This window comes from Mangifera indica, chromosome 12 (assembly GCF_011075055.1).
Source record: "Mangifera indica cultivar Alphonso chromosome 12, CATAS_Mindica_2.1, whole genome shotgun sequence".
NCBI classification, from domain to species: Eukaryota; Viridiplantae; Streptophyta; class Magnoliopsida; order Sapindales; family Anacardiaceae; genus Mangifera; species Mangifera indica.
Window position 1 is genome coordinate 7,608,612 of NC_058148.1, and position 12,733 is coordinate 7,621,344.

The following is a 12,733-nucleotide window of genomic DNA, read 5'->3' on the forward strand; positions in this document are numbered from 1 at the left end:
AATGAAATATGCTTTCTTAGCATCTCTGGTCAGGGAAAGAAGCAGCATTATTTCTTTTATATGTTATTTGCCATGCAATGGTGATTGCCCACAAGTTCATTGAAAATTTTGTCTGATTGGCTCTTGATCATAAGGAAAAACTTTTGAGCATTTTAATTTAAAAGCATTTCCTTGTATTTAAATATCTATCTTGGGCTACTTCAAATTACCATATTCTATTTTGTTTTCATTATTCTTTCTATTCCCGTTCCACATAATTAGAACCCATTTTTTTGTTTTTATAGGAAGTTCAAACCCTAATTCAAACTAGATTAAATCATCATTTTTAGATCTATTTGATTCGGATTAGATTATAAAATGGTTGTTTTTTAATTTTAGATTTTATCAAATTAAAATTTTCCATTTAGTTTGAAAATTTTAACCAAACTTGGCTTAGTATTAGATCCGAACCGAGCTAGTTCAAATTCAAAAGCTTGCTCGGTTAGATTTGATTTGATTTAATTGGAATTCGATTATTTCAAATATGAATCAAGTTTGAGTTAAAATATTTGACTTGTTTTAAAATTGAGTTAAGAGGTTTGACTTGTTAGTTAAAAAAAGTTCAAATTAGTTTGACTCGTGAGATAAATGGATGGTTTGATTTGATTTAAATTTGACTCGTGGTTTAATTTAAATTATGTTAAATAATTATTAAATGATATTATTTTGTCAATAAATCACAAATTTAAATCACGAACTGAGCCATAAATTTAAACAATAAATTTGAGTCAAATTCAAATCGAATTTGAGCTATCTTTAATATTAGATCGACGAATTCAAATCAAACTATTTTTTATTAAAACTAAAATCAAACAAAAAATTATTTAAACCCGATCCGATTTATATATATCTCGGTATGTACCCTTTGCTGCCAGATCTTCACTCGTCATAAATCAATATGTAAAATTTAAGATCAATTGGCTCATGAATCAATCTCGATGGACGTAACTCGTCCAGCCTCGTTGAGTCATAGAACCCAGAAAATTTCTATCATCTTTCTGTTTGTTTTTTAAACTCTTCACCTCATCTCAAAACCTTCGAATGGAAGCAAAGAGATAAATCCAAGCGCTATTTTTTCTCACCTCTCACACTCACACAATGTTATAAAGAGGAGCAAACCAGTGACAATAATTTAAGTTTGTTTGATTGTTCCTCGGTTATCACATCCACCACCAAAATGAAAAACCTTCCGGAAGAAGTTTTTTAGTAAGGATTTTTATGTGCAAATAGTTTGATTGTTCAGGGAAAGTGTCCTTGGAAAACAACAATAGGACGATGGTGGAGAGGTTCTTCTTGCGTAGGAGTAGCGCAACCATGTCTGAGTCTGACCCAATCATGCTTCTCTCAGGCCCCCATTCTTGGTAAATCAAATTCAAATTGTTTCTTTAATACCCAATTTTCGCTTATTAATTCAATGCATTTTATGCCTGTTCTTATAGTGGGAAGACGTCGCTGCTGTTCCAGTTTGCATTCAACTGCGCATCGGAGAGCACTGGGAATGGCAAAGTCATGTTTTTATGTAACCGCCGCAGGCTTGAAACTAAACCCCCCTTTCTCTCTCAAGGCATTGATCCATCTTCCCATGTCTTTAAGCGTATCCATATGAAGTAAGCATCACCTTTCTCTAAATATTGTTACTTTTGTTTATTTATTGAGAATCCAGAAATCCCTACAATCTTTAAAAAGCAGGAAATAATGGCCTTTGGCCATGCGAGCCACCTCTCGGGGGCTGAGAGCAACCACAAGCTTGACCATCCGTCTAAGCTCTCATGGGCTTGTAGCATTTGTTATTGTGTTGAAAATTTTGATTGTTTTATAACATTTTGATTTTCTTGAAGATATTTGGATGATGACGAAGGTATTAAGAAGTACTTTGCCGCATTTCACCTGCATGAAATATTTCCTGCTGCGGTGATTGTTGATGATTTTGGGGATTTCTTTCACGAAAGGTTTCTCTTTTTAAGTTATCTCAGTGTGAATCGAGCTCAACTAATGGCAACTTCACATTACATTTTACTGTTTCGTTAAACTAATAGGACTTGCCAAGAAAGATATGCTAATCCTCGGGGTAGAGACTTGGCTATGGTGAGGACGCTAGCTTTGTGCCACAATGCCATAACAAAGGCAAAGTAAGTAATCTTTCTCTGGGTAATTGATATAACCCCGTAAATTTTCTTCAATTATTAGTACTTCATGTGTTTTAGAATTCAATTTGTAGTGAAAAAGGACCTTGTAAGCTTCTGTTGTCTGATGCCCACCATGGGAACACTCCAAGATTACTATTTATTTATAAGAGATGGATCTCAAGCATCTTTACAATCAAAGGTCAGTTATAGAATAAATGGATATTATGTCTAAGTTAGATTCTATCTTGATGGTTTATTGTGTTTGTGAAAGATAGTTCATAGTTATTATTGATTCCCTCTGCATTTGTGTTTTCCTATGTATCAATCGTCTTTGATTGTTACAATGTGATTAATTGGGTGTTTGTGATTAAGGTGATGGCTTTGGATCATTTCTTTTGAAAAATATTGACCATTCAGGGAGCGGTAGTGTGGGGTGGATGAGAACTGCAAAGCACTCTATAGCTCTTCAGTATCTGATGTTGGAAGAGGTGACAGAGGATGGTGAATAGTGATGTTGCTAAGCCAGTTTTGAGCTTTAGTTTATTTGATTGAAATCCAAAATAGTAAATAGCACATTATTCAGTATCTAGCTTTGAAGGAATGACTGAGAAGTGGATCGTGATAGCAAGATTGTTGTTTGATTCAGTTGTGCACTTAATTCTGGTTTATCATGGAATATTATCCTCTTAATTCAGTTGTGCAAAAACTTGTTGCATCGCTTATTTGATCTTAAATTTCTCTACTGGATCCATTTCCTTTGAGGTATGTGCTTTTTCAATTTGATCGAGAAGCTATTTTGCAAATACTTCATAGTTGAATTTAAAGCTTAGTTCATCATATAAGCACACATTACCAATCCATGGCTATTTACATAAGAAACAGAAGAAATTATTAAGTCATCCATAAGTTGTTCTAGTAAACTCCTTCCTGATACTTGGGTTCGCAGAATTCTCCACCAAGGTCATCACAAGCCTCTCCTGGAAACACACTGTAACCATTTTCAAACAAAAGATACTTGTTCAAATTGTTTAGTTGCAGACTAAAGATGTTAACTCATTTAGGGGATCAAGGCATCTTACGTCTTTGGACTGCTGTAGTCTAGATAGTCTCTGTCTATCGACTCTGAACTAGTCTCCGCCTTGCTGCTCGGGATCTCAGGTTTGAGCTTGACCTCAGGATACATTTCAGCATCACATGCATCCCCTCCAATTGTCTCGCAAGCCTCAGCGGGAAATACACTAAAATATATAAACTTGATCTTAGCTTTAAGTAGTACTCACCTTTTAAGCTATCTACATAAGTTTAAGGCCAAGTTACCAAGCATCGGGAGGTCAAAACCATGCCACCCCTGGTAGTTGGGGATTCCTCGGCCCAAACAAGGGCCAAGGCTGGGGCCAGAGCCAGTCCCCAAGAATCGCTCGACCAGATTTTGCCATCCCTAACTATGCTAATGATAATTATGTTTACTTACGAGGTCATGGAACTATAGTCAACTGTTGAAGAATCGGACACAGGAGTTGCTTTGATGGAGGGACACAGGGAAGTCTGCTGTCTTGGCATGACTCTGCCTGGCAAAGCCAAGGTTTTGGACGGTGTAACAATGGAGAGAAATGATGGGGAAAAGCTCAAAGATGCCTGCATGTTGATGCCTTGAGTTCTATGAAGATTTTTTGTTGAGATTTTTGAGAGATGTAATCCTATAGCATTAATATCTCAAACTTGATTCATGTGTTGAATAGATAAGGTAGCAAAGATTTTTTGGTGAATGGATAAGAAATGCGTATCCCTTAATAGAGACCCATGGGGTTGGACTTACAAAAAATCATTGAAAACTTCCAAATTTGATTTTATGTAAGCAAAAAGTATGTTATCTACATAGAGAGTAGGATTATGTGCATAAATAATAAGTATAAATTTATATAAAAATAATAATATGTTATTATATAATTAGATATTATTTTATCTGTAATTCAAAATCATTCAATCACATAATGACATGTCATTATTTGTGTATATAGTTTTATTGTTATATAAAATACATAAAATTTGTATTTATGATTTGAAATAAGTTTTAATATAATCTAACAATAGTCATTGCAATTTCAGTATGACTAGTTTATAAAAACATTTTTGACTATTTTATATTTAAGGGTTTGGATTATGTTTGAGGCTTAATCTGAAATTTTATTTGTGTAGATGCCCCATTTCAATCCACATTCAATAACTGTTATTACTGTAGGAGCTGGAATGTCGGTAAGACTGAGCCTGTACTAGCTAAATTTTCTAACAATTTTGGTTTGAGTAATGTTATATGTATAATTTTATGTGTAAATAATAATGTATTATCATATGATTAAATAGTTAAAAATTAAAGATAAAAATAATATTTATTCACATGATAACACATCATTGTTCGTGTATAAAAGTTATATACAAATTTTATTGTTTCTGTTTTTATAATTCAAGCCCAATTTATAAAGTCTGTTATTGTAGAGAGAAAACAGTTCCATTTTTGTGGGTGGAATGACTAAATGTATCAAAGTTAATGCCTTATGGGAATATTTATGTATAACAATACTAGGGCTGGATTCGAACGAGTTAGCTCGAGCTCGGCTCGGTCAAGCCCGAAATGAGCCGGCGTTAGCCGAGCTTGAACTCGAGCTCGAGCTACTCGTTAGATTTTTTAATAAAATTTTTTGATACAAAACGATATCGTTTTGATCAATATGTATTAAAACGACGTGGTTTTGATAACGAAAAACGAGCTAAACCAAATTCAAGCTGACCTTAGTTGAGCTCAGTCGAACTCGAGCCAACTATATATAAACCGAACCGAGCTCGAGCTTGGCTTGACTCGAATTCAATCTTAAACAATATAATTAAAATAATTCAATCGAATAGCAACATATCATCATTGTTATCTAATTTGATATTCATTTTAATTGTTTGATAGTTCTATTGTTATATTAAATAACACTATTTGAAGACAAAAATCGAGAACTATATATTCAACTTGTTTTCTCACCAAATGACACTTCTCCATTGTTAATTGTTCTTACTATTAGAGATGCTCTTGAATCTTTATTCATCTCCATATTCTCTTCAATTTCATGTCTCTCTAGCTTCAATTCTCTTTATCTTCATCGAGTCGTAAGTTATCGAATCCATACTTATTGTGTTATTCAATTGAAGATAACATTTTTCAACTCTTAATTTGAAAATGGAATGTTGTTGTAGTGTTTATTGTTTGGGTAGGTCATGTAAGTTTGCCAAAACCCTTGGTTTGATAGTGTTTAGGGTTCATTTGTTGTGTAATCTAATCAAATCCATGGTTTCAATAAGGCAAAAAGGTTTATATGCCTGCTTTTTTTTTTTCTTTAAATTTTTTATTTGCAAAACTTATGGTTTCAATTAGAAAAATAAAGCTAATATATAAAGAAAAAAGTTGTCTGTTAAAACTGGTAAAATATTAAAATTTTCAAAGAAAATTTCTAAGTTTAATTCTCTATCATACTTATAAAATCTTGTTTTGAATTATTTACCGAACAAAAAAGGCTGACAAAAAATAGACATATCACCTAGATTCGATCAGTAAAAATTTGTCAATTTAGTTTAATGGAAGTCTTAGGATAAATTAGTCGAAATTCAATAAACTTTTATTTAATACATGTGCATGCGTTTTGATGAAAAAGGGTGTTTCATCCAAATTCAACCAAATTTTAAAACTCATTATTTAAGTTTAAGGGTTTTTTCCCCTCAATTTATTTCTCTTTTTATGTTACGTAAGAATGTTTAAAATGAACTTTAAAATCTCAAAAACAAAAAAGTATGAAATTAAAATAAAATGTCGTAAATGAACTTCAAAATCCCAAAACAAAGTTAAACCAATGTTGAAATGATGTTCATTTGATTACAAAGGAACCATTACAATCCACCCACTTAATTTAGCGTTATCTAGATGAATCATTATAACTCAACTTTAACATTAACAATTAGTTTTAATCGACAATGTTAATGTCAAATGAATCGTTACAATTCAATTAACAAATTCTAAATGTATCATTACAATTCATCCATTCAATTTTAGAGGAATTATTACAACCTAATCACCCAATTTGACTTTATTGAGATGAATCATTAGAACATTTTTCTTTTTTGTAATTAAATATACATGTAAACACAAAAGAAGCACATGAGCCCTCTCACGAAAGGTCTGAAAACAACCTACGCTCTTCCGTCCAATGGAAAAGATAACACAAAAAACTAACATCTATCTAGACCTACTTAGCCAATACAAAAGAACCTAACATCCTCTACTCTTAAAGGTTTGTCAAAGTTCTTACCATGATAAAGTTCAAAAATTCAAAAGTGAAGATAAACACAGCCAAAATATTGCCCACCTTTACAAATAAATGTGAAGGCCTAGACATGAAGATTATACAATAAGGGTGCGTTTGGTTGGGGGATTTTATGATTACCTTGATAATCTATCTTTTATTCCTTTGTTTGGTTTATCAATAATAAAAGATTACAGTAATTTTTTATTACCATTGCTGACGTGACAGGTAATATAGGTGATAATCTGATTACCACTTTCACCTTAGGTATTTAAAAATTACTGAGGTAATCTTGAGTTTATTATAATTATATTATTATTTATTATTTTTTTGAGATAAAAATAAATTTATTTTTAATTAATATGACAAATAATATAAAAAAATATTTAAAAATAATTATATTCAAAGACATTTAAATAAAATAATTTACTAGTAATCTTTTATTACTTTTAACCAAACACAATAATTATTTATACCTATCAAATTTTATCAAACATAGTAATCATTTATACCCAGTAATCTTTTAAGTAATCTATCTTCAAGGTAATCTTTCTATTTTAGTAATCAAATATTATCCAAACTAAACGCCCCCTAAAAGAAACCAATAATCCAGTCAATATACACCTTGGAAATTTTATCCCTAGTACTGTTGCTTATCAACAACTTAGCTTCAATACTAACGGTTGATCTCGAGAAAAAATGCCTCAAAATTAGTCTTTTGAAGATTCTTTGCGAGAGGGTTATACTATTCGTAAACACTTTTATATATATAAATAAGTAGGTCAAAAAATTTATTCTCATTCAAAGTTTATTATTTTTTTAAATTCTTATTTATTAATTTTAAGAATTTTAAACCTTCATTTATTTATTAATTTTTACTGTTGTTATTTTAAAATTTTTATTTAAAAAAGAATAATTTATCTCTATTTCTCATCTTAATTTTAAAAATTCAAAATTTTCTACTAGTTTAATTTTAAACCATTATTTTTCACCCCTACTATTTACGGTTCTTAAGGTTTTTATATTTTAGAGATAATAATTTCCTCCTTCAAAATTTAAAATATTACACTTATACTCTCAAAATTTTATTTTATTTTATTTATAACCGTTCTTTATGGTGATTTTTTTTAGTGCGTCGTTAACTCTAACATTAGTAAACCCTCTCCTTCTTCTGTGGTTTTTTAATGTGAAAACGATCGAAATCCAATAAAAATCATTGGATATCACACAAATCTATGTAAATCATACAAATCCATGAGATAAATTTATGCATCAACCAATATTGTATGAATCTAGTTCACACAATACACAAATATCATACATAAATCTATTTTTATATATACAAATAAATATACAATAATAGATTATTATATAATAAAATATTATTTTATTATAGATTTAAATTTATTTAATTATATAAAAATATATAAATATATATGCTAAATAATGTAATTTTATTATTATTTGTTCCATGTATCGATTCACTGTCAAATAAGTCAGTCAAAAGTATAAAGACTAATCCCACTCCCGTGTGCTGTCATCGGCAATTTAAAAAATAAAAGAGAGAATGCTGTGTTTTTTTAATACCAAGTGAGAAGAAATGACAGCTGTGAGAAGTGACAGCAGTAGTACTTTTGAAGCATGCATGGATTAGTTTTTGTCTGTTCGGTCCCAGAGGCATTGGCTGGGGCAGAGGGGCACGACTTCTCAGTCACTGTGTCAGTCACATGCTTTTACCACGGACTAACCATTTTAATGCCCTACTACTTTTCAACTTTCTTTCTCCCTCGCTATTTCTTTCGCCACAAAGACTTATTCCCACACAAGGTTGTGGTTGACGGAATCTTAAATTCTCGCACACTAATTTTTAAAAATTTAATATTTTATTTAAAAATATATATAATTAAAAATAAAAATATTATTTAATTATAAAATACTAGAAAAAGAAAAAATAAAAACTAGAAATGATGAAATTTGTTATCTCTAATGGCAAAAAAAAAAAAATCTTAAGAAAAAATTATTATTTTTTAAACTTTAAATTAAAAAAATTAAAATTTTAAACTAAAACAAAAAAATATAATAAATTTTTAATTTTTTAATATTTTTAATTAAATAACATTTTTATTCTTTTAAAAATTAATAGATGTAAGTTTGAAATTTCTTGGTTTTTTTTTTTCAATTTATAACCATTTTGTATTTTAATTACATGAATCAAATATTCAGTAATATTTGAGATATTAAAATTGTTTCCCTTGATAAAACAAATAAATTTAAGTATTTCATATAAGACAATTTTAAAATACAAAGGTAACTCTAACCAAATTTCACTACTCTTTTAACTGCAATGACAAGTACTTGATTAATCAAAGATACAGCAAAAGATGACATGAAAGGTGATGCACTCAAGTAAGATGACATGGGTTTGAAACTCGTTAGAAACATACCGACATTAAATTTTTAATTTACTTAACACAATTATCCTCCCTACTTGATATGATCGGTTCAATATCAAATGGGTCGAAAATAATAGGCAAATATTCAATATTACCTTGAAAGTGAGCCCAATTGTTACATACAATCCTTAAAGAGTACCAAAAAGATAAAAGAAACAGATTCATATAACACTCATGCATTTTTTTTTTCAAAATAACAAAAAGTTGTCACATGAATGCTATGTTATAGTAATATATAATTCAAGCAACTTCCTTAAGTGTTATACCATCCAAGCAAAAGGATGTCCAAATACAATAATATCATGCACAAGGGCTGTCTATAACAGATTTGTATGCAAATAAAAGATGGCCAGATTGTAAGAAGAAGCAATCCTGATTTCAATAAAGTTTTGTCTACATAAAGATAGCCAACAAAACCCCACCACTATTAGATGTTTGAGAAAACACAATAATGTGGCTCACCCACAATCACATTTATATGACCAAAATGATCAAGTTCATCCTGTTAGAACTCTACATTACATTAGTCGTGTACAGAAATCGAACATGAAATCTTTAAAATATAATCTAAACTAAACTTGACAGGGATTGCAGACCAGAATACCCGATTTCGAAAATCTGAGGACTTGGTTTTGAATGAATTACTTACATATTGATCAAAAACTATGCAGTTGAGTCAGCATTGGGACGAGCTCATCGCTGGAAGGCCTATCTGCAGGTGAATCTGATAGGCAGACAACAGAGATTCTCACTGCCATCAACATCTCATCTTCCTCAACTTCCTCTCCAAGAATACTTTTATCGAGTGCCTCTCGTGGCTCCCCTGCTTGCTGCAAATGCCGAAGCCACCGCCCTAAACTTCCCCCACTGGCTGCTTCGCCAAAGAATGGATCAGTGGGGTCTCTACCAGTTAATAGAACAGCCAATATCATCCCAAAGCTGAAGACATCACTCTTGTCCGTGTAACTGCCAAAATACATCATACTTCACACTTCACATGGTTACAAAGTGCTTTGCTTATATAAGTGTTTTGAAGAAAATATGGCATTCATGAAAATTTCAGTTGAAGCTCACTGACTAGCACATATGAATTACTTGGACCAGCAAATGACAAGAAAACCAAATCAACACGAATCCAGTGGAAAGTACTAGAGCTCTATAACACTCTTCAGTTTGCTAAATTTGAAATTTCTTTCACTGTCGAATGCAGTGACGAAACAGGAAAGAACAAAACTAAAATGATGTTCTAGATCAGTCCTAAGTGCTAAATATGTATGTAAGCATACACATTTCCTTCCATTTTTAGGCAACTAGAAATAATAGAAACAGAACTTCATAGCATCAAATTGAACATGCAAGTCAATAATGTTGTTTCCATCAACCACCACGTACTTTAAAGTTCTAGTTAATAGCAGAAACACCAAGAGAATGAAAATAATTTACAAGTTCAGAAATCTAAATTGCTCATTTAGACGGCGATTAACCCTGAGGCAAACTTCAATTTCTATCACGACCTTGGATGCAAAATATTACTGAGTTCATATCAGTTGCAATTATCATAAGCAGTACTGAATTTAATACAATACAAATTTTGAAAGAAGCATATTTTATACCTGTGATTTTGGAAACATTCTGGAGCACTATAAGCAGAAGTTGCTCCATCAAAATCTGGCATTAAATTCAACAACCCGCAATCTGCCAGCCGAGGCTCAAATTCAGCGTCCAACACCACATTTTCAGGCTTCAAATTATAATGCAAAACCTGAGGATTGCAAGTAAAATGAAGATACTGTAAACCCTTAATAACTCCAACCGCAATTCTAAGCCTAACTTCCCATCCAAGCTGCAACTGATTCTCTCTAACTCTATTCACAACGTCCTCAAGACTCCCAGTTGGCACATAATCATAAACTAAATAAAACCTATTAGATTCGCGAACATAAGCTCGTAAACTCATCAGATTTCTATGTCTCAAGCTAGCAAGAACTTCCAGCTGTTGTTGAATCCGTCTCTTTGCCGCCTTGTTCGGTTTCTCAGGTGAACCACCACTCTCAAAGGGTTCCAGCCTTCTCACAGCAATTGTGAGCCCATTATCAAGAACAGTTCTGTAGTACTTTCCATTAGGACTTGAGCCTAGCAATTGGTTCTCATTTGCTAGAGCTGCTTGGAGTGTCTTGGGAGCAATTTTTGGTGAAAATAAAACAGGCCCCTTGAGAATTGGTGTCTGGTTCATGTAACCATAAAAGCATCTAACTATATAAGCAAAAAGAATGGATGCAATCAAACCAGTCAATATTCCTAAAACAATGCTAAGGATGATTCTTTTAATCCCATTATCACCTTCTTCTGATTTAGAAGGAGATGGAGCTTCACCACTTTTTTCTTGGCATTGCACACTTGTGTAGTGAAACCAAAGAATCATAAACAGCAAAAACACAGCTGGGGTTTTCTCCATGAGACTAAAAAGAAACTAAGAGAAACACAAAAGTTCTTAATAACACCAAACCCACATAAAAAAACTTCATCTTGTGCTTGACTTACTTGGAGACAAAGATGTCGTTTTTAGAGCTCAAACCTGGAAGAAAAACAAAGAAAGCTCCCAACTTTTTCCACTTTCAACTCGAAAAGAAGAACACCAGATGAAAGAACCTTTTAGTTGCTTCATAGACTCTCAAATGACAAGTGTTTACAAGATAAGAAAACAAAAAAGGAATTTCTGCTCAAAATCTTCAAAAGAAAGACACAAAGAATCATTTACCACTAGCTCCTATTATCTACTTCTCAAAGGAATCTGACTCTGTAGCTGATTCTACAAAGTTTTCTAGCTTTTAACACTAGTTTAAAACCAAAATACCACATTTTCTTTCAGCAATTGCTATACTTCAAAACCTGCTGCAGATTCAAAGTCAGAGACTGAAAGATATCCAATACAAGACCAAAGTCCTTTTTCTTGACCAATAATTACTGTGGTTTCTGAGCTATTATTGTTAGAGTGGAAACAGAAATACTCTAGTCCCTACAAGAACAAAATTAGTATACAAATATGAGTGTGGCCAAACGACTATTTCCCACCCAAGGTATGCTGTAATGACAAGTTTCCCCCCTTTAACTATGGAAATACCAAACACCCACCCATGGCCAGTTAAATTTAACAGAACCCTAACGCCTGAAAATTTTATCTCCTTTTGCCCCCCTAAAGTTTGAAAAAAAAAATTTCCCCCCAGCCTAAGTTTAAGAAAATGGCAGTTTCACCCTAGGGTTTGGTTTTGAAATCTCCGGCGACCTCTCCGGCTCCGTTGCCGACGGTTTCTCCCTCCCGAAGAATCCTCTCCTTCCGGTGATCGGTTTCCTCCCATTTGGAGGTCCGATCGTCGCCGGAAAAGCGGTGGGAGACGAAGAACTTCGTCGGGGAAGACGAAGTTCTTCGTCTTCCCAGACGAAGACGAAGTCGTCGTCTTCGTCTGGGAAGACGATCGTCTTCCCAGAAGAAGACGGTTGTCTTCCCTGGGAAGCCGATCGTCTTCCCAGACGAAGACGACGACTTCGTCTTCGTCTGGGAAGACGAAGAACTTCGTCTTCCCCGACGAAGTTCTTCGTCTCCCACCGCTTTTCCGGCGACGATCGGACCTCCAAATGGGAGGAAACCGATCACCGGAAGGAGAGGATTCTTCGGGAGGGAGAAGCCGTCGGCAACGGAGCCGGAGAGGTCGCCGGAGATTTCAAAACCAAACCCTAGGGTGAAACTGCCATTTTCTTAAACTTAGGCTGGGGGAAAATT

The 12,733-nt window shown here is 32.9% G+C and overlaps 3 protein-coding genes across 4 annotated transcripts; 1 reads left to right on the forward strand and 2 right to left on the reverse strand.

The window, feature by feature from the left end:
* The first annotated feature begins 912 nt into the window (after positions 1-912).
* On the forward strand, positions 913-2,907 carry LOC123230373. Of its 2 annotated transcripts, XM_044656562.1 has the most exons (6): positions 914-1,400; positions 1,479-1,646; positions 1,878-1,988; positions 2,076-2,168; positions 2,258-2,364; positions 2,538-2,907. In XM_044656562.1, exons 1-6 carry the CDS (start codon positions 1,315-1,317, stop codon positions 2,672-2,674), a joined length of 702 nt encoding a protein of 233 aa, XP_044512497.1. In that variant the 5' UTR covers positions 914-1,314; the 3' UTR covers positions 2,675-2,907. The 2 variants fall into 2 exon arrangements, with proteins under 2 accessions (XP_044512498.1, XP_044512497.1); XM_044656563.1 differs by lacking the exon at positions 1,878-1,988 and having other exon boundaries at positions 913-1,400.
* A 52-nt stretch (positions 2,908-2,959) lies between these two features.
* LOC123230374 (light-regulated protein, chloroplastic-like) lies at positions 2,960-3,918 on the reverse strand. Its single transcript, XM_044656564.1, has 3 exons — positions 3,637-3,918; positions 3,245-3,403; positions 2,960-3,153 (listed from the first exon to the last, which is right to left on the reverse strand). The coding sequence occupies exons 1-3, from the start codon at positions 3,804-3,806 to the stop codon at positions 3,078-3,080; spliced, it is 405 nt and encodes a 134-aa protein (XP_044512499.1). The 5' UTR covers positions 3,807-3,918; the 3' UTR covers positions 2,960-3,077.
* Positions 3,919-9,309: 5,391 nt separating this feature from the next.
* LOC123192906 (inactive leucine-rich repeat receptor-like protein kinase CORYNE) lies at positions 9,310-11,978 on the reverse strand. The gene is made up of 2 exons (XM_044605609.1): positions 10,569-11,978; positions 9,310-9,921 (listed from the first exon to the last, which is right to left on the reverse strand). Exons 1-2 carry the CDS (start codon positions 11,408-11,410, stop codon positions 9,612-9,614), a joined length of 1,152 nt encoding a protein of 383 aa, XP_044461544.1. The 5' UTR covers positions 11,411-11,978; the 3' UTR covers positions 9,310-9,611.
* Between the last annotated feature and the right edge of the window lie 755 nt (positions 11,979-12,733).